General features: G+C 41.2%; 1 protein-coding gene across 3 annotated transcripts in view; it reads right to left on the reverse strand.

Annotated features, from left to right (window-relative positions):
* SNAPC3 (small nuclear RNA activating complex polypeptide 3) overlaps nt 1–22794 on the reverse strand; it is a 44528-nt gene that overhangs the window by 6960 nt on the left and 14774 nt on the right. For 2 of the 3 annotated variants that reach the window (XM_047829510.1, XM_047829512.1), the window contains exons 3-6: nt 20262–20346; nt 15766–15870; nt 6819–6968; nt 644–726 (exon numbers count right to left, since the gene is read on the reverse strand). In XM_047829510.1, coding sequence (XP_047685466.1) covers nt 644–726; nt 6819–6968; nt 15766–15870; nt 20262–20346 — 423 coding nt within the window. The remainder of the gene's footprint in view (nt 1–643; nt 727–6818; nt 6969–15765; nt 15871–20261; nt 20347–22794) is intronic. The other variant, XM_047829511.1, reaches the window with a different exon arrangement.

Below are 22794 nucleotides of genomic sequence, written 5' to 3' on the forward strand. Positions count from 1 at the left end.
ATCAAGAGTTGGACACTCAACCAAATGAACCACCCAGGGGCCACTCTCTGTTTTTAAAATGTAGTCAGTTATTTCATGTGCTTGCCCTAGGTACTGGTAAGTTAAAATTTTTCTTCAGAAAGAAACTTTTCTGACCAAAGGTATGCATAGATCACTTCAAAATCTTTGTGTTATCTACTGTCTTAGAAATTATAGCAAATCATGGGGCACCTGGGTGGCTCAGTCGGTTCAGTGTCCAACTCTTGATTTCGGCTCAGGTCATAATCTCATGGTTTGTGAGCTCGGGCCCCGCGTGGGGCTCAGTGCTGACTGCACGAAGCCTGCTTGGGATTCTCTCCCTCATTCTGCACCTCGACCATGCTCATGCTCTCTCTCCCAAAATAAATAAAAGTTCTTTTTTTAAGTTAAAAAAAAAAAAAAAAAGATTCTCTTTTTCTCTGCCTTTCTCCTGCTTGCGTGCACACTAATTCTCTCCCTCAAAAACAAACAAACAAAAGAAACGGAGATATTTTTGACCCCAAAACAAACAAAACAGTCTAACGAAACAATTCCTTGGCAAAGGTCCCTAACAGACCAGTTTGTGGAGCGCTCACCATTTTGAGAACTAGAAACAAGAAAGACAGAAGCTTTTTGAAGACTGTACCTGCTCAAATCTCTGCACTCAGGGTATCTCTTATCATTATAAAATGTTCCTTCAAAATAAAAGAAGGCTGATTTGTACAGGTCCTATAAGAAACGAGATGGTATTAAAAGAAAGTCCACTATTAACAATTATGAATCGCTACAATTCAAAACGTATGTCATAAAATCACACCTATTAATGTGCTTTACAGTAACTTTAGGCAACTGCATAAAATATGCTTAGCTCATTAGTTTAATATTTAATGAGAATCTCCTATGTGACAAGTATTATGCTACTTACCAGGGATAAAAGTGTAAAGATATCATGAGATTTATGAAAGGAACCCAGTTAGAAATAAACTTCAATATTATCTTATTATATGCATACACAGCAGGGATTTATTTTGGATTCTAGAATTATTAAAAACTGGAAGTCACGTTTTTGGTATTTCCCCAGCTATGATAACAGTGATCAATCAGAGAGTTATGTCTTTCTGTTATTTTTTAATATTTTCAGCATTCTTTTATAAAAATTCTCCCTTCAAATTTTCAGTAATTCTTAGGCAGAATTTGAGTGTCTATTCTTACTCAAGCAATCTTGCCCCAAAGTACCGCTGTAGTCACACAGCTGGTCTGAACCCTGAGGTTTCTTAACCTCCTGTCCAGCAACTTTCCAGACGGGTGTCTCTTGCTGCGTAACAGAGTCACAGAAACACCAGAGCCCAAGTCTCCCCTCAGAGCTGTTAAATCAGACTCACCCGGGCACCACTGTTTTCCCGAGCTCCCCAGGAGATTCTATATGTTAGACTCACTCTTCACAATGTCCTTAGAATACATCAGACCCCTGGGGGAGGGGGGTTCTTTCTTAGTTTACACATACTCTTCAGACCGAAGTTTCCTCACCTATAATGACTACATCTGCCATGCTATCTTCCAGGACTCCAGAACAGTTTATGAACTATAAAAACATGTAAGTTTCGGGTATTAAATCTTACTCTAAAGAAAGCCAAATTTATCTCCTCCTTGGAAACTTCTATTTTTCTTTTCTTTTTCTTGATGTTTGTTTATTTTTGAGAGCGAGCACAAGCGGGGCAGGGGCAGAGACAGAGGGAGACGGAGGATCCGGAGTGGGCTGTGTGCTGACGGCAGAGAGCAGGACGTGGGGCTTGAACCCACGAACCGGGAGATCATGACTTGAGTTAAAGTCAGACCCTTAACCGACTGAGCCACCCGGGCGCCCCTGAAGCTTCTATTTTTCTTTCTTCACTCCCCTATTTATAAATTATCTGGTAACAGCATCAGACACCCTTACAGGACTGGCCGTGCTGTTTCTCCTTGGACCCTCACTAAGTGTCCCTGACCCTCTGTTTCCTCATGTAACATGTGAGTAAAACCAGTACCTCCTTCCCAGGTGCTTGTAGAGACAAAAGGATAATATGGACTAGAGTGCCATATGTAGCTGCTGTTAACATATAAACTGCCACTAAATATACTTCTGAACACTCAAAGAGGTAAGCTAGGGTCCCAAATAAAGGGTCTGAAAGAATACTGCCTTAGTTGGGGAACAAACACAAAAGTTTACTTTTTTTCATTACAAAACGCCTCTACAGAACTTCATTTTAGGGAATTTAGGCAACTCAAGGCTTGTAGTTGGCACCATTATGATCTTTCAGAAGGGCAACTCTACAAGACCAAAAATGTTTTCCATCTGAATTCTAAATTAATTCATCCATTAATAACCTTTCCTTGTCCCAGCATACAAATAGAATAGATGTTAGCAATCTCATTACCAGGTAATTTTCATTTTCGGTGGTAACCAGAGATCCTCACTAAACAGTCTCCCTATTTTGCCAGTTAATTTAGCTGACCAACTTTGGGGAGGGAGGATCACCAACCAACAAGGAAAAGCTAGTGTAAGAAGTTACTTCTGTTATCTTCTAATGTAGCCTAAGAGTCTGCTGTTACCGTTTCCATTTTAGAAACAACGTCACTGTCGACAACTAGTATCATCGGAACAAAGTCATTTATATATCCTTCTAGGCATCCATTAGTCACTTGTTCTCTTGCTAACATTCAAATCAGCTATATTAGAATTTCAGAAATAATCCTAGGATCTGCTGTCAGAGAAATGGTAACGGGAGGAAGGTGCGGAAGAACTATGGGTAAGGAAATTGTTGCGACTTAGATTTGTTACTCTGTGTCCTAGAACAGGGCTTTATTTACAATACATAACAGAGAAACAGGTGTGCAAAGTATTTTCTTAAACTTCCTCTACGCAAGACCTTTAAGAGATTACCAACAAAAAGAAAAAAAAGAACTAATCTGAGCAATGTAAAAAAAAAAAAAAAAAAAAAAAAAAAAATCAATAGACCAGAGATTAAAATGTGAAGGACCATCAAAGAAAAAAAACAAAAGACACTTGGGGCGCCTGGGTGACTCAGTCGGTGAAGCGTCTGACATCGGCTCAGGTCATGATCTTGTGGTTTGTGAATTTGAGTCCCAAATCGCATCAGGCTCTGTGCTGACAGCTCAGAGCGTGGAGCCTGCTTCGGATTCTGTGTGTGTCTCTCTGCCCCTCCCCTGCTTGTGCTCAGTCTCTCTCTCAAAAATAAACACTAAAAAAAAAAACCAAACACTTGAGTAGAAAATACTGGCATTAATCTTATACACACATTTTTAAAATGCACTCCATTCTTTAACTACTATAGTCCAGAAACAAATGTTATAGCAAAACATACTACGTTTTAGACATATGCTTTTAAAAGAGATTTAAATATCCTGGCCCAATTCTCCCAGACTTCTCACATACTAAGCCACCTAAGATAATGTTCAAAATTCTTGCTTATTGGTTGGAATAAAGATTCTCCTTTCCTCAACTACAAGAACTGCCACCCACTGATTTTTTCTTCTACAATCACCAGTGGAATACATGCCAAATAGCTGTCAAAAAGAGGATTATAACTGAAGGACCAATTTTCAATGTTGTCAGGTGGGACAAAGGCATGAGGTGAACAGAGAAAATAATCTGACAAAATGCTGAGAACCGGTGAGGGTGGGTAATGGGTACATTAGGACTCATCGTAACATTTCCTGTGAGCATGTTCAGAATTTTCCAAGGCACCAGACTACTCAAGAAAAAAGAGGACTCGGGGCGCCTTGGGTGGCTCAGTCGGTTGGGCAGCCGACTATAGCTCAGGTCGTGATCTTGTGGTCTGTGAGTTCGAGCTCCACATCGGGCTCTGCACTAACAGTTCGGAGCCTGGAGCCTGCTTTTGATTCTGTGTCTCCCTCTCTCTCTGACTCTTCCCTGCTTGCTGTCTCTCTCTCTCAACAATAATAAACATCAAAAGAAAAAAAAAAAAAGAAAGAAAGAAAAAAGAAAGAAGAAAGAGGACTCACATAAATAGAAAAAAAAAATTCCAAAGCAAAACTTTAAAAAATCCCAAACCATAAAACATAAATGCCAACTGGTGACCTAAAAATCTTTCCATGGGCCAAATGATAGTATCTGCAAAATTTCACTTATTTTTGAGGTCACTTTCCAAAGCATAGCTGGAAAATATTTAAAAGAGGACTATGGGTCAGCAGGCCCCCCCACTTGGAAAGAGCTGGGAAGACATCAGCACTGATGGACAAACACGACAAACGAGCCAAGGCTGGTTAAAAACACTCTCCAGGGTTCCTGGAGCTAAAACGAATTCGCACATTGGACTCGAGCTCTTTTGAGCACTGACGACACGGTTGCAAGGAGAATGAATTCAGATTTTGCTTATTAAAGTAAACTTACAAACTACAGTTCCACCTGTTTTTGGATTTTTTTTGGTTCTGTTTTTTGGGACTTTTTTGATAGGGTTGAGAAAACCCTACAAGAGACTTCTGCTCTGCACACAGCCTGGAACTTCAACCTGTTTCTCTTTAATGTTTATTTCCAAGAGAGCACCAAGATGTCAAATGTGAAGAAACCAATGATCTTAAACCCATTTTCAACGTGACTAAATTTAAGTGACATCTGCGTGTGAATCACGATGCTGGTCTCCTTGCCAATCACTGAAAAGACGGGACACAGCAGCTTTGTGGGGCAGAGAGAAATCAAACAGCATCAGCCTATAATTCTAGGCACTATAACGGCCAAAAGAAATGGTGCCAGAGTGGCAAAGAGAGGGATGGTCAGGAAAAATTTTATGTAGTAGGTGAGTCTGGGGGCACCTGGGTGGATCGGTCGGTTGAACGTCCGACTTCAGCTCCGGTCATGATCTCACCATTCAGAAGTTCAAGCCCTGCAGCTGGCTGTCCCCTGTCAGCGGAGAGCCTACTTCGGATCCTCTGTCCCCCGCTCTTCGCCCCTCCCATGCTTGCGCGCTCTCTCTCATAAACAAATAAATATTAAGAAAGAAAGAAAGAAAGAAAGAAAGAAAGAAAGAAAGAAAGAAAATCAAGTGCATATAATATCCTAAAACCTAAGTAAAGAAAATGTGGCGAGGAAGAAGGACTATTCGGTTGTGTCTTATGTCGATGAGCTGTCAAAAAAGGTGAGAACGACGTCTCCGGTGACATCAGTAAAAGTGATTTTTGAGGACTGGTAGGGAACAAAAGTGAGTGCAAGCCAAAGTGGTGGCAGAAAAAGAGAAAACAATGAATTTAGGTACGATTACTAACTCGTTATTACTACCTGCTATGAGTCAGTGTGCTGAGAAGGAAGTAGAAAGATGAGGTGGTGGCTAGAGGGAGCTGCACGGTCAAGAAAAGGGGTTGGACGGGAGATCCGACGGCACACTTGTAACGATGGGGGAGATGCCAGGATGGCACAACCATGGCGTGAGGGCAAGCAGCAGGAGGACATGGAATCCCAGTGCAGGGAGCGGCAGGCTTAGTCCAGCCACCGTCACAGGTGGGAAGGCAGGGCTCACGGGCAGACGGGTAGAGGGGTAAATGCAGGTGAGGGGTGATGGAAAATGCCTTTCTGGTAACTTTATTTTCTCAGTGAAACAAACAGCAAGGGTTTCAGCTGACGGTCAGTCATGAGGAAAAGATGCCAGCAGTTGCAGAATGAAAGAAACAATTCTCCTAAAAGGCGGTAGAGTGAGTCGCTACAGAAATGCAATACAATGCCAGGCAGCAGTGAGGCTAAGTGGAAATGTCCAGGAATTAAAATAATGGTATGAGAGGAAATCAAATGAAGTGAAATGATAAAATAAAAGAAAAGAAAAAGAAAAAGAAAAGAAATGATTTGGAAATCAGGAGAGAACATGGCTACAAGAGAGAGACACTAACAAAGGTTAGAGTCCACTTAAAACCATGAAAACTGGGAAAGACCAGGAGAATTTAGAAGAACCAAGATGAAACCTGGGTTATAACAACATTTATCTGGCTGGTGGCACAGGAACCAGCAAAAATAGTGATTATGATGGCTCGTGTCCAAACTCCATGTCCATTCTAGTTGACCCAAATATCTTTTTCTGACCTACAGGAGATGCTGCCCCTTTCAAGGGGGCCAGTAAACCTGAGGGCTTCTACCAGAGCTGTACCAAGTAACAGGAGTTCAAGTCTGCCCGCCAATGGAATTCACAAGGACCTACTATTTACTGGGCAAACAATCCCTTGTGAAACTTTGTGGGTGGCTGGTCTACCACTTTGACCCTTTCCATCCTTACCCAATGGGTATGTAGAGTTTCTCTGTCCTTTTGAGACCACCTCCATGGGAAACACCAACAAAGACCAACATCGGTTGGTATCTATATCCCTGCTTGGTGCCAGTGCTTGGACTGACAGAACCTTCTATGGCCGATGGGGCTCTCAGGTGGTGGGGGGCAGTTATGACAGACTGAAACTCAGAGTTTGAAAGAGGAAACAGTGAACAGTGAATTCAACCGGCACAGTGAGGAAAAGTTGTATGAACATGGAGAAGAGGTTAGACAACAGGTGGTCCCTACGGCCTTAAAAGGAAGGGTGTATACTGAATGGTTGAAGGGGAGCTGAAGGGGAGATAAGGAAATCAAAATTGAGCATAGTCTCATTGAAGATAAAGAAGGGAAGAGATAGGCTTGATGGAATGGCAGAGAAGAAGAAAGCATTTACTGGAAGATTTACTAGCAGCCTTGTAATATCACTACTTACTTAGACGATGATGATGATGATGATTTCTTCTTATTTTATGAGGGTTAAAACAACAACAAAAACAACAACAAAAACCATCTTACTTTGCTTATGTGCTCAGGAGCTTGATCAGGAGTGTTGCTGAATTCGCCACCAATCTGGAGGTCACTGACACAACAAATTGAATCCCTCAGTTCCGTGAGCTTTTGACTGCCCAATACCAGCATCGTCTGGTATGGTTTGTGTTCTTTGTGCTAAAAGTCAAATGGTAGATAAGTAAGTGTCCACTTAGAGATAAAGCAATTAAACAATAAATCCTGTCCTGACCAGATCTGAATGAAGTTACTGGTTTTCTTAAAGTTATCCTCATAACTTAGTGTTCTGTGTTCTCTCGGTTTCTGTACTGGCCTATTTGGAACCCATTAATCACAGGTCCCAACTAATGGCCACAATTGTTTACCTCTCCCCTGTGATTCACACCCTGTTCTCTGAAACCACCTCCTTGGTTTAACCCTCACACACCAAGCCAGTATTTCCCATCCTAAATCAATGTAAGGTCAGGGAGCAGACAACTAGGGATAGCCCCTGCACCCCAGAGCCCACCAGAATTATCCAAACTGGCCAATCCCAAACTGTTTGCCCTGCCCTGCCCAGCCTTTCCCATGGAAACCTTAATAAAGGCTGTCGCCTCTGGCTTCTCCTCACTCCTTCTGCCTCCTGAATTCACTGGTGCTTCCCCCTGTGGCCCTGCATCTTGGCATACTTGCTCCTCTCAAGAAATGTAAGTAATAAAAGTCTTCTTTCAATGGCATTGGCCTCCAGTGTGGTCACTCAGTCACGTCCGTAAGTTAAAATTGCAAGGGCACGATTGAGACACCTGGTGAAAGGTCTGAATGTTTCCGCCCCCAATTCAGGCGCTGGAATCCTAACGCCCAAGTGATAGTGTTAGGAGGCTAGGTCTTTGGGGAGTGATCAGGTCATGAAGGTTAAGCCCTCATGAATGGAATTAGTGCTCTTATAAAAGATCCCACAGAGCTCCCGAGCCCCTTCCACCACATGAGAAGTCTGAGACCTGGATGAGGGCTCTCACCTGACCATGCTGGCCCCAGAACTGTGATAGATAAGTTGCTCTTTATAAGCCACTCAGTAAGTAATATTTTGTTAAAGGAGCCAAAAGGGACTAAGACACTTGGCAATGAACTTTTTTAGGTTAAGGTAAAGTTATAATCAAAAGGTTATGAAAATGACATTAGCAAGAAGAACCTCTGGCATATAACTTCATCTAGCAGCACTGTGTTTTAAAATATCCTGGAAGTTACCTCACTGAAGTCAAGCAATCTTTATACTCTCATGTTACAGACCCCAGAGGTTCAGGCTTATTGGTTTGGTTTGATTGGTAACTTCAGAACCTAATCAAACAAGGTAATTAGTACTAACTATATCCCAGATGCTTCATTAGTAACTATTCATTCCAAAGTACAACTCATGTATAGTAATATTGCAAGCAAACCTTATCAGAGTGTATGACACATCTATTTTGGGAACCCAGAATACACACACTCTGAGGGGAGAGGTCAAGGTGGCAGAGCAGCATGGAAGTTCTCTGCTTCTCTCATCCCTCAAATGCAGCTAGATCAGCACCAAACCATTTTGCACACCTAGAAAACTGATCTGAGGATTAACACAACAATCTGCATAACTTGAGCCACAGAACTCGGCAGGTACACGGCATAGAGACGTGAAGTGGGGCAGAGAGAAGCCACAGAGGGCAGGGAGCTATATTTGTGGAGAACAGAGAAAGGGGGAAGAGTCCAGGAAATACACTCTCCCAGAAAGTAGCTGGAGAGAGACAAAGAGTGGCAACACCCACAACTGACTTAACAAGAAAGGGAGAGAGGAGAAAGGAGACGGTTTCAATTCCATCAGGACTCATAAACAAGGGAGGACAGCATCAGAAATCTCGCAGCCCATTACTTGGTGGTGCTCTGGTGGGAAGGGTGAATCCTCAGGAGCAGGCAGAAAAGTCAGAGGGGTCCTTAGGCCACACGGGCAGAAGCGGTTCCCCTGCTAGGAGGGCATTTGGCAGAGGTCTCCGGCCTCCCCACAGGCAAAGGTCCCAGGGGACCCCAGAGAGCATAATTGCTGACACTGGAACAAAGATGCCAGGGTGTGGTGAAACCTGGCGCTGGTGATGTGTTGTGATTTACCATAATCCCTGAAATGCTGCTGCTATACAATCGTGAGAAATTTTTCTGGGGTGGGCTGGCACCTGGCCACAGTCTCTGGGCATCTGCAGCAGCGTGCTTGTGTGAATGTTCCTGAGGGGTGGGCCGGCACCTGGCCATTGCTCCATGAGATCCTCCTCTAGAGGGTCGGAGAGGACTGGAGTACCTGCCGGTCCAAGCCTACCTGCCGGTCCAAGCCGCAGGGCTCTCAGAGGGAGGGGTTTGGAAACGGCCCTATTGGAGATAAAATTTGGGAGGGAGGTGCCACCTGCAAGGCTGACAGCTTGGACACAGATAGTGTAGAAGCAGGGAGTGGCCAGAGGCTGGAGACAAAGGAGGGGTGCTTAACTGCCAGTTGGTGAGAGCACAGAGTTCCTGAGTCAGAAACTGGGAAGCTGGACATTCCATTTCACCTCTCCCGTGCAAGCACATACATTTGTATATGTGCCACAACGATCCACCCCAGCAAGCTAAGCAGCACCACCTAATGGAGAACGGAGCCGTTAACCAAGCCCCGTCCAAATGCACCAACCAAGCCCAAAAGGACAACCACAGGACTCTCCTCCTGCTTAGTGTATGGATTATAAAGTGGTTCATAGTTTGACCTCTAAGGGAAACTAGATGTAATTTCATTCTGTTCATTGGTCCATCTATTTGTGTTTTTTTGTTGTATTGGTTTGGTATTTGTAATTTCTTTTTTTGTCTTCTTATTCTGGGATACAGAAAAAGTTTTTTATTTTCCATTTTTATGTGAAATTAAAATTTTTTTCTACTATATTTATTTTTTAATTTACTTTTCTATTCTACTTTACCTTCAATTCATTTTATTCTATTTATTTTTAATTTTGAAACATTTTCTCACTTTTTCGTTTCTCTTATTTCCCTTTTTTCTCTATTCACTCAAGCTTCTTTCAACAAGCAGATGAAAACATACCTAGGATCTAGCTTCCTTTATTTGATTTTTTGTGTTGTTTTTAATATTTTTATTTTATTAACTTCTTCTTCCTCCGAAATGACAAAATGAAGGAACTCACCCCAAAAGAAAGAACAGGAAGGAAAGACAGCCAGAGACTTACTCAACACAGATATAAGCAAGAGTCTGAACTAGAATTTAGAATCACGATAATGAGAATACCAGCTGAGGTTGAAAAAAACAATTCCCTTCTACAGAGATAAAAGAAGTAAAATCTAGTCAGAGTGAAATTAAAAACGCTATAATTGAGATGTCATCTTGAATGGATACCACAGCGGCAGGGATGAAGGAAGCACAGCAGCAAATCAGCCAATCAGAAGAATTACAGATAATAATGAAGAAGAAAAAAAAAGGAAAACTAAGGTTAAAGAGCACAAGATAAGAATTAGAGAACTCAGTGACTCACTAAAAAGGAGTAACATCGGAATCATAGGAGTCCCAGAAGATGAAGAAAGAGAAAAAGGGATAGGAGGTTTAGGTGAGCAAATCATAGCAGAAAACTTTCCTAACCTGGGAACAGAGAACTTCCATTAGATTCAACAAAAACTGACCATCAACAAGGCATATCATAGTCAAATTCACAAAATACACAGATAAGGAAAGAATTATGAAAGCAGCAAGGGAAAAAAAAGTCCTTCACCTACAAGGAAGGACAGATCAGGTTCGCAGCAGACCTATCCACAGAATCTTGGCAGGTCAGAAAAGAGTGAAAGGATATATTCAATGTGCTGAATCAGAAAAATATGCAGCCAAGAATTCTTTATCCAGCAAGCCAGTCATTCAAGATAGAAGGAGAGATAAAAGAGTTTCCCAGACAAACAAAAAGTTAAGGAGTTCGTGACCACTAACCCAGCCCTGCAAGGAATTCTAAGGGGGACTCTGAGGGGAGAAAAGAAATAACAAAAAAGACCAAAAGCAACAAAGACTAGAAAGGACCAGAGAACACCACCAGAAACTCCAACTCTACAGGCAACACAATGGCAATAAATTCAGATTTTTCAATATTCAATCTAAATGTCAATGGACTAAACACTCCAATTAAACAGCACAGGGTAACAGAATGGATAAGAAAACAAAATCCATCTACGTGCTGTTAACAAGAGACTCACTTTAGACCTAACAACACCTTCAGATTGAAAGTAAGGGGTTGAAGAACCATCTATCATGCTAATGGTCACCAAAAGAAAGTGGGAGTAGCCACACTTATATGAGACAATCTAGATTTTAAAATAAAGAATGTAACAAGAGATGAAGGACACTGTATCATAATTAAGGAGTCTACCCACCAAGAAAAACTAATAATTGTAAACATTTATGCCCCCAATGTGAAACACCCAAATATATAAATCCATTAATCACAAACATAAAGAAACTCACTCAGGGGTGCCTGGGTAGTGCAGTCAGTTAAACATCCAACTTTGGCTCAGGTCATGATCTCATGGTTTGTGAGTTCGAGCCCCACATCAGGCTCTATGATGACAGCTCAAAGCCTGGAACCTGCTTCAGATTCCGTGTCTCTTTCTCTTTCTGCCCCTCCCCCGCTTGAGCTTTGTCTCTCTCTCTCTCTCTCTCAAAAATAAACATTAAAAAAAGGAAAAAAAGAAACTCATCGATAATACCGTAATGGTAGGGGGCTTTAACACCCCACTTACAACAATGGACAAATCATCTAAGCAGAAAATCAACAAGGAAACAATGGCTTTGAATGACACACTGGACCAAATGGACTTAACAGATATATTCAGAATATTTCATCCTAAGCTGCAGAATATACATTCTTCTCCAATGCACATGGAACATTCTGCAGAACAGACCACATACTGGGACACAAATCAACTCTCAACACGTGCAAAATGATCAAGATCATACTGTGCATATGTTCAGACCACAATGCTATGAAACTCGAAATCAACCACGGGAAAAAATTTGGAAAGGCAATGAATACTTGGAGACTAAAGAACATCCTACTAAAGAATGAATGGGCTAACCAAAAAGTTAAAGAGGAAATTAAAAAGTACATGGAAGCCAATGAAAAGAATAACACCATAGCCCAAAACTTGTGGGATGCAGTAAAGCCAGTCATAAAAGGGAAGTATATAGCAATCCAGGACCTCCTAAAGAAGGAAGAAAGGTCTCAGATACACAACCTAACCTTACAACTTAAAAAGCTGGAAAAAGAACAGCAAATAAGACCCCAAACCAGCAGAGGACAGGAAATAATAACGATTAGAACAGAAACCAATTCTACTGAAACCGAAAAAACAGTAGAACAGATCAATGAAACCAGGAGACAGTTCTTTGAAAGAATTAACAAAATTAATAAACCACTAGCCAGTTTGATCAAAAAGAAAAAGGACCCAAATAAATAAAATCAAGAATGAAAGAGGAGAGATCACAGCCAACACAGCAGAAATAAAAACAATAATAAGAGAATGTTATGAACAATTATATGTCAATAAAATGGGCAATCCGGAGGAAATCAACAAATTCTTAGAAACATATACACTACCAAAACTGAAACAGGAAGAAATAGAAAATTTGAACAAACCCATAAACAGTAAAGAAATTGAATTAGTAACCAAAATTCTCCCCAAAAAACAAGAGTCTAGGGCCAAATGGCTTTCCAGGGGAATTCTACAAAACATTTAATGAAGAGTTAACCCTATTCTTTTCAAGCTGTTCCAAAATATAGAAATGGGAGGAAAACTTCCAAACTCATTCTATGAGGCCAGCATTACCTTGATTCCAAAACCAGAAAGACCCCACCAGAAAGGAGAACTACAGACCAATTTCCCCAATGAACATGGATGTAAAAATTCTCAACAAGATACTAGCCAACTGGATCCAACCATACATTAAAAGAATTATTCACCATGATCAAGTGGGATTTACACCTGGGATGCAGGGCTAGTTCAACATCTGCAAATAAATCAATGTGGTACCTCACATTAATAAAAGAAAGGACAAGAGCCACATGATCCTCTCAATAGATGCAGAGAAAGCATTTGACAAAACACGACATCCTTCATAAAAACCCTCAAGAAGGTAGGGGTAGATGGAGCACACCTCAAGATCATAAAGCCATATACGAAAGACCACTGATATCATCCTCAATGGGGAAAAACTGAGAGCTTTCCCCCTAAGGTCAGGAACAAGACAGGGATGTCCACTCTCTCCACTGGTATTCAACATAGTATTGCAAGTCCTAGCCTCAGCAATCAGACAACAAAAAGAAATTAAAGGCATCTAAATTGGCAAGGAGGAAGTCACACTTTCACTTTTCACAGATGACATGATACTCTATATGGAAAACCCAAAAGGTTCCACCAAAAAAACTGCTAGAACTGATCCATGAATTCAGCAAAGTTGCAAGATATTAAATCAATGCACAGAAATCGGTTGCCAATAATGATGTAGCAGAAAGAGAAATAATCAAGGAATCGATCCCATGTACTGTTGCACCAAAAACCATAAAATAACTAGAAATACACCTAACCAGAGAGGTGAAAAATTTATACACTAAAAACTACAGAAAGTGTATGAAAGAAACTGAAGAAGACACAAAAAAATGGAAAATTATTCCATGCTATGGGTTGGAAGAACAAATACTGTCAAAATGTTGATACTAACCAAAGCAATCTACATAGTCAATGCAATCCCTATCAAAATAGCAGCAGCATCCTTCATAGAGCCAGAACAAACAATCCTAAAATCTGTATGGAACCAGAAAAGACCCCAAACAGCCAAAGCCATCCTGAAAATGAAAACCAAAGCTGGAGGCATCACAATTCCGGACTTCAAGATGTATTACAAAGCTGTAATCATCAAGACAGAATGGTACTGGCACAAAAACAGACATATACATCAATGGAACAGAATAGAAAACCCTGAAATGGAGCCACAAACATACGGCCACAATGTTTGACAAAGCAGAACAGAATATCCAAAGGAATAAAGACAGTCTCTTCAGCAAATGGTGCTGGGAAAACTGGACAGTGACACGCAGAAGAATGCACCTGAATCACTTTCTTACAAATGCATGAAAGACCTAAACGTAAGACAAGAAGCCATCAAAATCCTAGAGGAGTAAACAGGCAAAAATCTCTTTGACTTAGAAACTTACTCTTTGAGTAAGAAACTTCTTACTCAACACATCTCTGGAGGCAAGGGAAACAAAAGCAAAAATGAACTAATGGGACCTCATCAAGATAAAAATCTTCTGCACAACAAAGGAAACATTCAGCAAAACTAAAAGGCAACCGATGGAATGAGAGAAGATATTTGCAAACGACTTATCAGACAAAGGGTCAGTATTCAAAATCTATAGAGAACTTCTCAAACTCAACACCCCAAAAACAAATAATCCTGTGAAGATAGGGCAAAAGACATGAACAGACACTTTTCTGAAGAAGACATCCAGATGGCTAACAGACACATGAAAAAATGCTTATCACTCATCATCAGGGAAATACAAATGAAAACCACCATGAGATACAACCTCACACCTGTCAGAAGGGCTAACATTAACAACTCAGACAACAACAGATGTTGGCCAGGATGTGGAGAAAGAGGATCTCTTTTGCATTGTTGGTGGGAATGCAAACTGGTGCAGCCACTCTGGAAAACAGGATGGAGGTTCCTCAAAAAATTAAAAACAGAAGTACCCTACGACCCAGCAATGGCACTACTAGGTATTTATCCGAAGGATACAGGTGTGCTGTTTCAAAAGGGCACATGCACCCCAATGTTTATAGCAGCGCAATTGACAATAGCCAAAGTAAGGAAAGAGCCCAAATGTCCATTGACAAATGAATGGATAAAGAAGATATGATGTGTGTGTGTGTATACACACACACACACACACACACAATGGAGTATTACTCAGAAATCAAAAAGAATGAAATCTCACCATTTGCAACAAGGTGGATGGAATGAGGGTGTATTATGCTAAGCGAAATTAGAGAAAGTCAATTATCATATGACTTCACTCATATATGGAATCTAAGACACAAAACAGATGAATATAAGGGAAGGGAAGCAAAAATAATATAAAAACAAGGAAGGGACAAAACACAAGAGTCTCTTAGAGAACAAACTGAGCGTTGCTGGAGGGGTTGTGGGGGGGGGGTGGGCTAAATGGGCAAGGGGCATTAAGGAACACACTTGTTGGGATGAGCACTGGGTGTTATACACAGGGACTGGAATCTACTGGAATCTACTACTGAAATCATTAAGGCACTATATGCTACCTAACTTGGATGTAATTTTAAAAACCAATAAATAGAGAAAGAAAATTAAAAAGAGGTAACTCAAAACTCCAGAAATCAGAAAGGAGACTCACACCATCGTCCTCAGCCAAGATCCCTGGTCATATTCCACCAGTGTCCTTGGCTCACTTCCCTACTATGGTCACAAAAAAGTCAAAACTTCACAGCTTTCTACCCAAATACATCTCGTGTGCTTACTACTAAAACCTAATAAATGTCTGTATGCTGATACTACAAAAATTAAAAAAAAAAAGAAAACACAAAACTAAAAAAACAACTCCCTCAATAATTCATATAATTAGAATCACTGAAGATCTGCATATACTTTCAGTTGCTCCCAGTGCAGCAATTAGGTATACATTCCCGTGTTATAACTGTAATCCTCTTAAGAGATTATTTGAAATTTGACCTTATTTATGATAATTCTTATTAAAACAAGAAACCAAGGATATAGGCAGGATGTCCGATAAAGCAGCATATGTTTCATTTATCTTGAGCCCTAAGGATTGTGACTCTTCAAATAATGAAACCCTTTGACAAAAGTCAACCATATTATCTGCAAAATTCAAAAGATTTTACTACTGACCTTATGAAATATAACGGGGTACAAGATATTCACAGATAGGATAAGCTCCCCTTCTTCAACCATGTCTGCTGGGTTTTCAGGCTTTTTTCCTATGGCATGTGACTCCTGAAGGAGAAAAACGAGTAAGAGACCTTAAAAATCAGACATTGTGACATAGGTAAGAGGCAGAATGGAACAACAGCCATCAGCAAGAGCTTGAGTCAGATGGCCCTGAGTCTGACTCTTACTTTTACTTTAAGAAAATTGTTAAAAATCTCTCTAGGCTTTAGTTTCCTCTTCTGTAAAAAACCAGAAAATACTCAATTTATAGAAGTATTGCTGGGAGTGTGTACATAAAGCATCTGACAATGTTTGGCACCAAGTGCTTAGCCACTGACGATAAAACAGGAGCTATCAACGAATGCTGGTACAACACTGGCATTTACAGTTGCTAACACTTTTACATACCCCCTCTCTCATATCACTATGAATGCTTATTTGACAGATTATGCACAGAGGTTCAGATTTAATCATGGTAAATCAGCAAGTTAAGATGCAAATACATGCCTATTTAGCTCTAAAACCAACACTGTCTTGCTTTTTACAACATTATCACATCTTTTTTTTTTTTTTTTAATTTTTTTTTTCAACGTTTATTTATTTTTGGGACAGAGAGAGATAGAGCATGAACGGGGGAGGGGCAGAGAGAGAGGGAGACACAGAATCGGAAACAGGCTCCAGGCCCTGAGCCATCAGCCCAGAGCCTGACGTGGGGCTCGAACTCCCGGACCGCGAGATCGTGACCTGGCTGAAGTCGGCCGCTTAACCGACTGCGCCACCCAGGCGCCCCAACATCTTTAATACCTTACACGCTCTATTATGTGTGTGCAGTAACTACAGAATAGAGGCCGCCAGGGTGGACTAGTTAAGAAATACAAAAATAAGTACACGTACAAAAATAAGAGGGAGTGATGTTAAACAAAATGGCATAGTAGGCAGCTCTGGGGGTCAGGCCTTCCACCAAAGCAACCAATAAGATGGAGAGAGACTGGAATTAACTATTTTGGAACTCTGGAAAGTGATAGGTCAGTTACATCCACCAGGGAAGCGTCTGATGAGAAAACAAGCCACTGATCTTTCACAAGTAAGCACAGGGTACAAACCAGCTCCCATCCCCATTCCTTAGCTCCACTGCAGGTGTGGAAATAGTGGCCTGTGTTCCTGGAACAGATGGCTGATGTCATATGACAAGCTGTGGGGACCCTGTTCTCCCAAAACTAGGTGTTTCGGTTGGTCTGGTGATGGCCTGATGCTCACACTAGCCTTGGTGTTGAGCCTCCTGCCAGCAGTGGCTTCCCACAGCAGCGGCTACTAGAACATTTAGAGACAGGGCCTTTCCCCCCGCCATTTGTGGAGGCAGACATTTAAGGAAATCTTCAACAGGTCACCGGCTGCCCACAGAGGTAATGAAACAAATATCCATAAACACACACAACAAGGAATACACACATTGAGAAAAGTTTGGAAAAGTCATAGATAGCTCCCACCCTCAACAAGTAAAAAATTACACTCAGAATGTCCAGGTAACCATAAAAACTTATAAAGCACACACACACAAAAAACAAGAAAATATGTCACATTCAAAGAAAAAAAAAGAATCTGACAAAAACCATCCTTGAGGAAGCCCAGATATTGACATTACTGGTCAAAAATGTTAAATCAACAGTCTTTTAAATGCACTCAATAAGCTAAAAGAAACCCCAAACAACTAAAGGAAATCAGGTTCCTCAGTAAGATTAACAGGTATTTTCTCACAGAAACCATGGAGATAAGGGAGTAGGACAACATATTTTAAAACATGAGAGAGAGAGAGAGAGAGAGAGAGAGAGAGAGAGAGAGAGACAGGAAGGAAAACAAAAACCATTAAGCAAGATTTCTATACCTGGCAAATATCCTTCAATAATGAAAGAAAAATTAAGGACATTTTCAGATTAAAAAAAAAAGAAAGATGAAGGAGTTCATTGCTAGTAGACTTGCCATATAGAAATGCTAAAGAGAGGGGCGCCTGGGTGGCGCAGTCGGTTAAGCGTCCGACTTCAGCCAGGTCACGATCTCTCGGCCTGTGAGTTCGAGCCCCGCGTCAGGCTCTGGGCTGATGGCTCGGAGCCTGGAGCCTGTTTCCGATTCTGTGTCTCCCTCTCTCTCTGCCCCTCCCCCGTTCATGCTCTGTCTCTCTCTGCCCCCAAAATAAATAAATGTTGAAAAAAAAATTTTTTTTTAAATAAAAAAAAAAAAAGAAATGCTAAAGAGAAAGAGAGAGAGAGAGAGAGAGAGAGAGAGAGAAAGAGAAGTAGGGCTCACCCGAAGTGGGACTCGTGTTCACCTGATGCGGGCTCGAGCCCACCCGAAGTGGGGTTCATGCTCACCCGATGTGGGACTCGAACTCACGAACCGCAAGCAAGATCATGACCTGAAATCAGATGCTTAATGACTGAGCCACCCAGGTGCCCACACTTAATCAAATTTTAAAACTTTTGCGTATCAGAGGGCACTATCTAGAGAGTGAAAAGACAACCTGTAGAATGGGAGAAAATATTTTTAAAATCACACATATGGTAAGGGTCTAGTATCCAGAACATGCAAAGAAACTCTTACGACTCAACAACAAAGAAACAACTCAATTAAAAAACTAGTGAAGGACTTGAATAGACATTCTCCAATGAAGATATATAGAGAGCCGACAAGCACATAAAAAGATGCTGAACATCACTTATCACCTGGGAAATGCATAACCATAATGAGATACAACTTTAGGTCCACTAGGATGGCTACTCTCAACAAAACAAAACACCCAGAACATAACAAATGCTAAAGAGGATGTGGAGAAACTAGAATCTTTGTGCATTGCTGGTGGGAATGTAAAACGATGCAGCTCCTTTGGAAAACAGTTTGGTGGTTCCTCAAAATGTTAAGCCTAGAATTACCTTATGACTGAGCAATTCCACTCCCAGGTATGTACTGAAAAGAAATGAAAACGGACTCAAACAGATACCTGTATATTCATGTTCACAGCAGCATTATTACAATAGCTAAGAAGTGGAAATATGCCAAATGTCCATCAAAAGATAAATAGATGGGGGCACCTGCGTGACAGTCGGTTGAGCATCTGACTCTTGATTTCAGCTCAGGTCATGGGCTTGAGGTTCATGATATCAAGCCCTGCTTTGGGCTCTGTGATGATGGCAAGAAGCCTGCTTGGGATTCTCTCTCTCTCTCTCTCTCTCTCTCTCTCTCTCTCTCCCCCTCTCCCTCTTCCTCTCCCTCTCTCCCCCTCCTCTGCTCACGCACACTTGTGCTCTCTCTCAAAAAGAAATAAAAAAACTTAAAAAAGGATGAACAGATTAAAAAAAAGTGGTATATCCATACAATGGAACACTATTCAGTCAAAAAAAAGAAATGAAGTCCTGATACCTATAACACACAGATAAACCTTTGAATCAATATACTAAGTAAAATATGCTGAACACAAAAGGACAAATATTGCATGATCCCACTCATGTGAGGTATCTAGAATAGGCAAATTCACAGACACAGAAAGTAGAATAAAGGTTCAGGGCTGGGGGAAAGGAAAATGGGGAGTTCCTTGCTTAGTATAGAATTTCTGTTTGAGGTGATGAAAAAGTTCTAGAAATAGTAAGAGATACCCAACACAGTGAATGTATTTAATGTCACTTAAATCGAACATTTGAAAATGGTTAAAATAGTAAGGTTTAGGGGCGCCTGGGTGGCTCAAGTCGGGTAAGCAGCCGACTTCGGCTCAGGTCATGATCTCACAGTCCGTGAGTTTAAGCCCCGCGTCGGGCTCTGTGCTGACAGCTTAGAGCCTGGAGCCTGTTTCAGATTCTGTGTCTCCCTCTCTCTGACCCTCCCGTGTTCATGCTCTGTCTCTCTCTGTCTCAAAAATAAATAAATGTTAAAAAAAAAAAATTAAAAAAAAAATAGTAAGGTTTATGTTACTCAAATTTTACAATAAAAATATACATGGGAGAGAAAACAGATGCCCTTATGTACTATAATGTGCCCAACACAGCATTTGACACACAGTAGGTCAAGAATATGTACTGAATAAAACCATCATGTCTACTAACACTTAATTCCTCACTACTCCGCATCTTAAATTTTTCTGACGGTTTACATTAAGAGCTGGTAGATTAAGGAAGAATGTGGTGAAATCAAAATCCGGAGCAGAACAAAAGTATCAGGAATAAGGTGATGAAAAGGCATGAAGTTAGCCTAACACACAGAGCAAGACTAAGCTAAAAGCAAAAATAAAGGCAGAGATCTGAAAGACCCAGGTATGGGTCTGTTTCTCCTACCAGTTCCCAGTCCCAACGAGGTTTCTCCGGTTTGTTTTCAACTAAGCATATCCAATAGAAAGCCACCACGGAGATACCACTAACGCCTAATGACACAGCTCATTGTTTCACGGGAAAAGGTGCAAAAGAGGAGACTCTTACCATCTCGTAAGCAAAGGTTTCTTGCCTGCAAACCCGATCTATCGTTATGGTTTCTTCCCGCTGTTCCAGAAGCCTCTTTCTAACCCTGCCAGAGACACAAGAAAAATCAAACTTCAATATTCTTTACTGAGTCTTCCAAGGTATCTTCAATACTCAACTTTTATGTTGAAGTAATGTTAGACCTAAAGAGAAGCTGTTAAATTAGTACAGAGAGTCCCCTACACTTCTCACTAGGTTTCCCTATGTTAATGCCTTATATGATCAGAGAGTAATTGTCAAGATCAGAAAATTAACATTAATACAGCATTATTAACTGTATGTCTTCTTCGAATTTCACAAATTTTTATTTTATTTTTTAATTTTTTTTCAACGTTTTTATTTATTTTTGGGACAGAGAGAGACAGAGCATGAATGGGGGAGGGGCAGAGAGAGAGGGAGACACAGAATCGGAAGCAGGCTCCAGGCTCTGAGCCATCAGCCCAGAGCCCGACACGGGGCTCGAACTCACGGACCGCGAGATCGTGACCTGGCTGAAGTCGGACGCTTAACCGACTGCGCCACCCAGGCGCCCCAAATTTCACAAATTTTTTAATGTGATGCCTTTTTTCCGCCGCCAGGATCCTCTGTAGGACACTGCGCTGCATTTCTTGCTTCTCCTTTCCCTCCAGGTGGCTGCAGTTCCTCAGTTTTTCTTGCCGTTCATAATCTAGACACTTTTGAAGAGCACCGCTAAGTTACTTTGTAGAATATCCTTGAATTCGCACTGATTACTGTCTACTCACAATTAGAGTAAGGTTGTACATTTGGGGCAAGAATACCACAAGAATGATGTCCTCATGGTATCACACCAAGAAGTTCATGGTGTCGATATTCACATGTCTTGTTACTGGTGAGGCTGCCCTTGGTTAAGTTCCTATCTGCCCGATTCCTACGCTAAAAAGATACTTTATTTTCCTTTGTAGTTGCTGAGTATTTAGGGGGAGATCCTTTGAAACCATGCAAATCTTGTTTTTCCTATAACTTTCACCCAGGAATTCTGGCATTCAAAAGGAGATTTTGTCTGGGGCGCCTGGGTGGCTCAGTTGGTTAGCGACCGACTTCAGCTCAGGTCATGATCTTGCAGTTTGTGAGTTTGAACCCCATGTCGGGCTCTGTGCTGACAGCTCGGAGCCTGGAGCCTGCTTTGGATTCTGTGTCTCCTGCTCTCTCTGCCCCTCCCCTGCTCATGCTCTGTCTCTCTGTCTCTCTCTCTCTCAATAATAAATAAATGTTAAAAAAAAAATTAAAAAATTTTGTCTGCACATATATTACTGTGGAATATGCCTCGTGGTGATTCTCTATTTCCCTCCTTCTACATTTATTCACTGGCATTATTAGAAAGACCGGTCTCTTTTCTCCCATTTATTTGGTCATTTGTATTAACACAAACTCATATTTGTTTCATTCTGTAGGTTAGTACCTAGTTAACTAATATCTAATTAAATTACTCTGCTGATCAAACTGTGGCCATCAGGAACTCCTTCAAGTTGGCTCCCGTTCTTTCAACAAACCCTCATCCTTTTTTTGAGCATTTCCTTACTTTCTAGCACCATAAGATGCTCAAGGCTCACCTGGAATCAACTACTAAGAGCCCCACGCAGACCGTGAGCTGAGCGCTGGGTGTTTTCAATGCCACTGCCATCAGTGCTTCCAAACCTCTCAGCGGAGAGAGGCAGAAAACATGCAGATGTGTATTATCCCACGCATGTACAAACATCTGCATTTCTGTATTTTTCTATCTGGTATATATTTAACCATGAGTTTATACCGACACTCTAATCTCAAACGAAACTCAGAGGGCTCATTTTAGCCCTCAACCTTTCCTTGTAACTTCTTTCTCCACGGGTGAGAAACCCGGCTCCCCTTACCCATTAATTAATTCACTTATTTGTTCAAGCCTAGAAAACGCAGTTTCAAAATCACTAAGTCATGAACAGGACTTTTTGTTTTTAGCCTTGCAACACTGAATCAAGCTACGCTTCTGCAGGACTTAGGTCAGTTCTTTCTTCCTCATTCTCTTCAGTGTTGTTATCTGTGACACAGCGTCATTTGTTAGTTTTTGTGCTCTATTTTGGGTCCCCCCAAATAACTCACATCCTGGCTGGTTTTAATTGATTGCTTTGGAGACAGGTAAAGGATAGGTGAGACCTCACTATGGTCCTAACCGTCAGAGTTATAGGTACATATAATGTGTTTATACACACACACACCCGAAGAAGCACCATTCCCTCCTTATCCCTACTAACTTGCTCCCATTCCTTCCTTACTTCCCACCCCTTTCCCATCCACTCCTTGTAGGCAACCAATCTCTACAGCTGTGGTTTATGCTTTCCATTTGTTTTGTTCAAATAAGCAAATATCTGTGTATTTTCTTAAATTTTGTGGGGCACCTGGGTGGCTTAGTCAGTTAAGCATCCGACTCTTGGTTTCAGCTCAGGTCATGATCTCACAGTTTGTGAGTTTGGCCCCACATCGGGCTCCGAACTGACAGTGC

This window comes from Prionailurus viverrinus, chromosome D4, assembly GCF_022837055.1.
Source record: "Prionailurus viverrinus isolate Anna chromosome D4, UM_Priviv_1.0, whole genome shotgun sequence".
Taxonomy (NCBI): domain Eukaryota; kingdom Metazoa; phylum Chordata; class Mammalia; order Carnivora; family Felidae; genus Prionailurus; species Prionailurus viverrinus.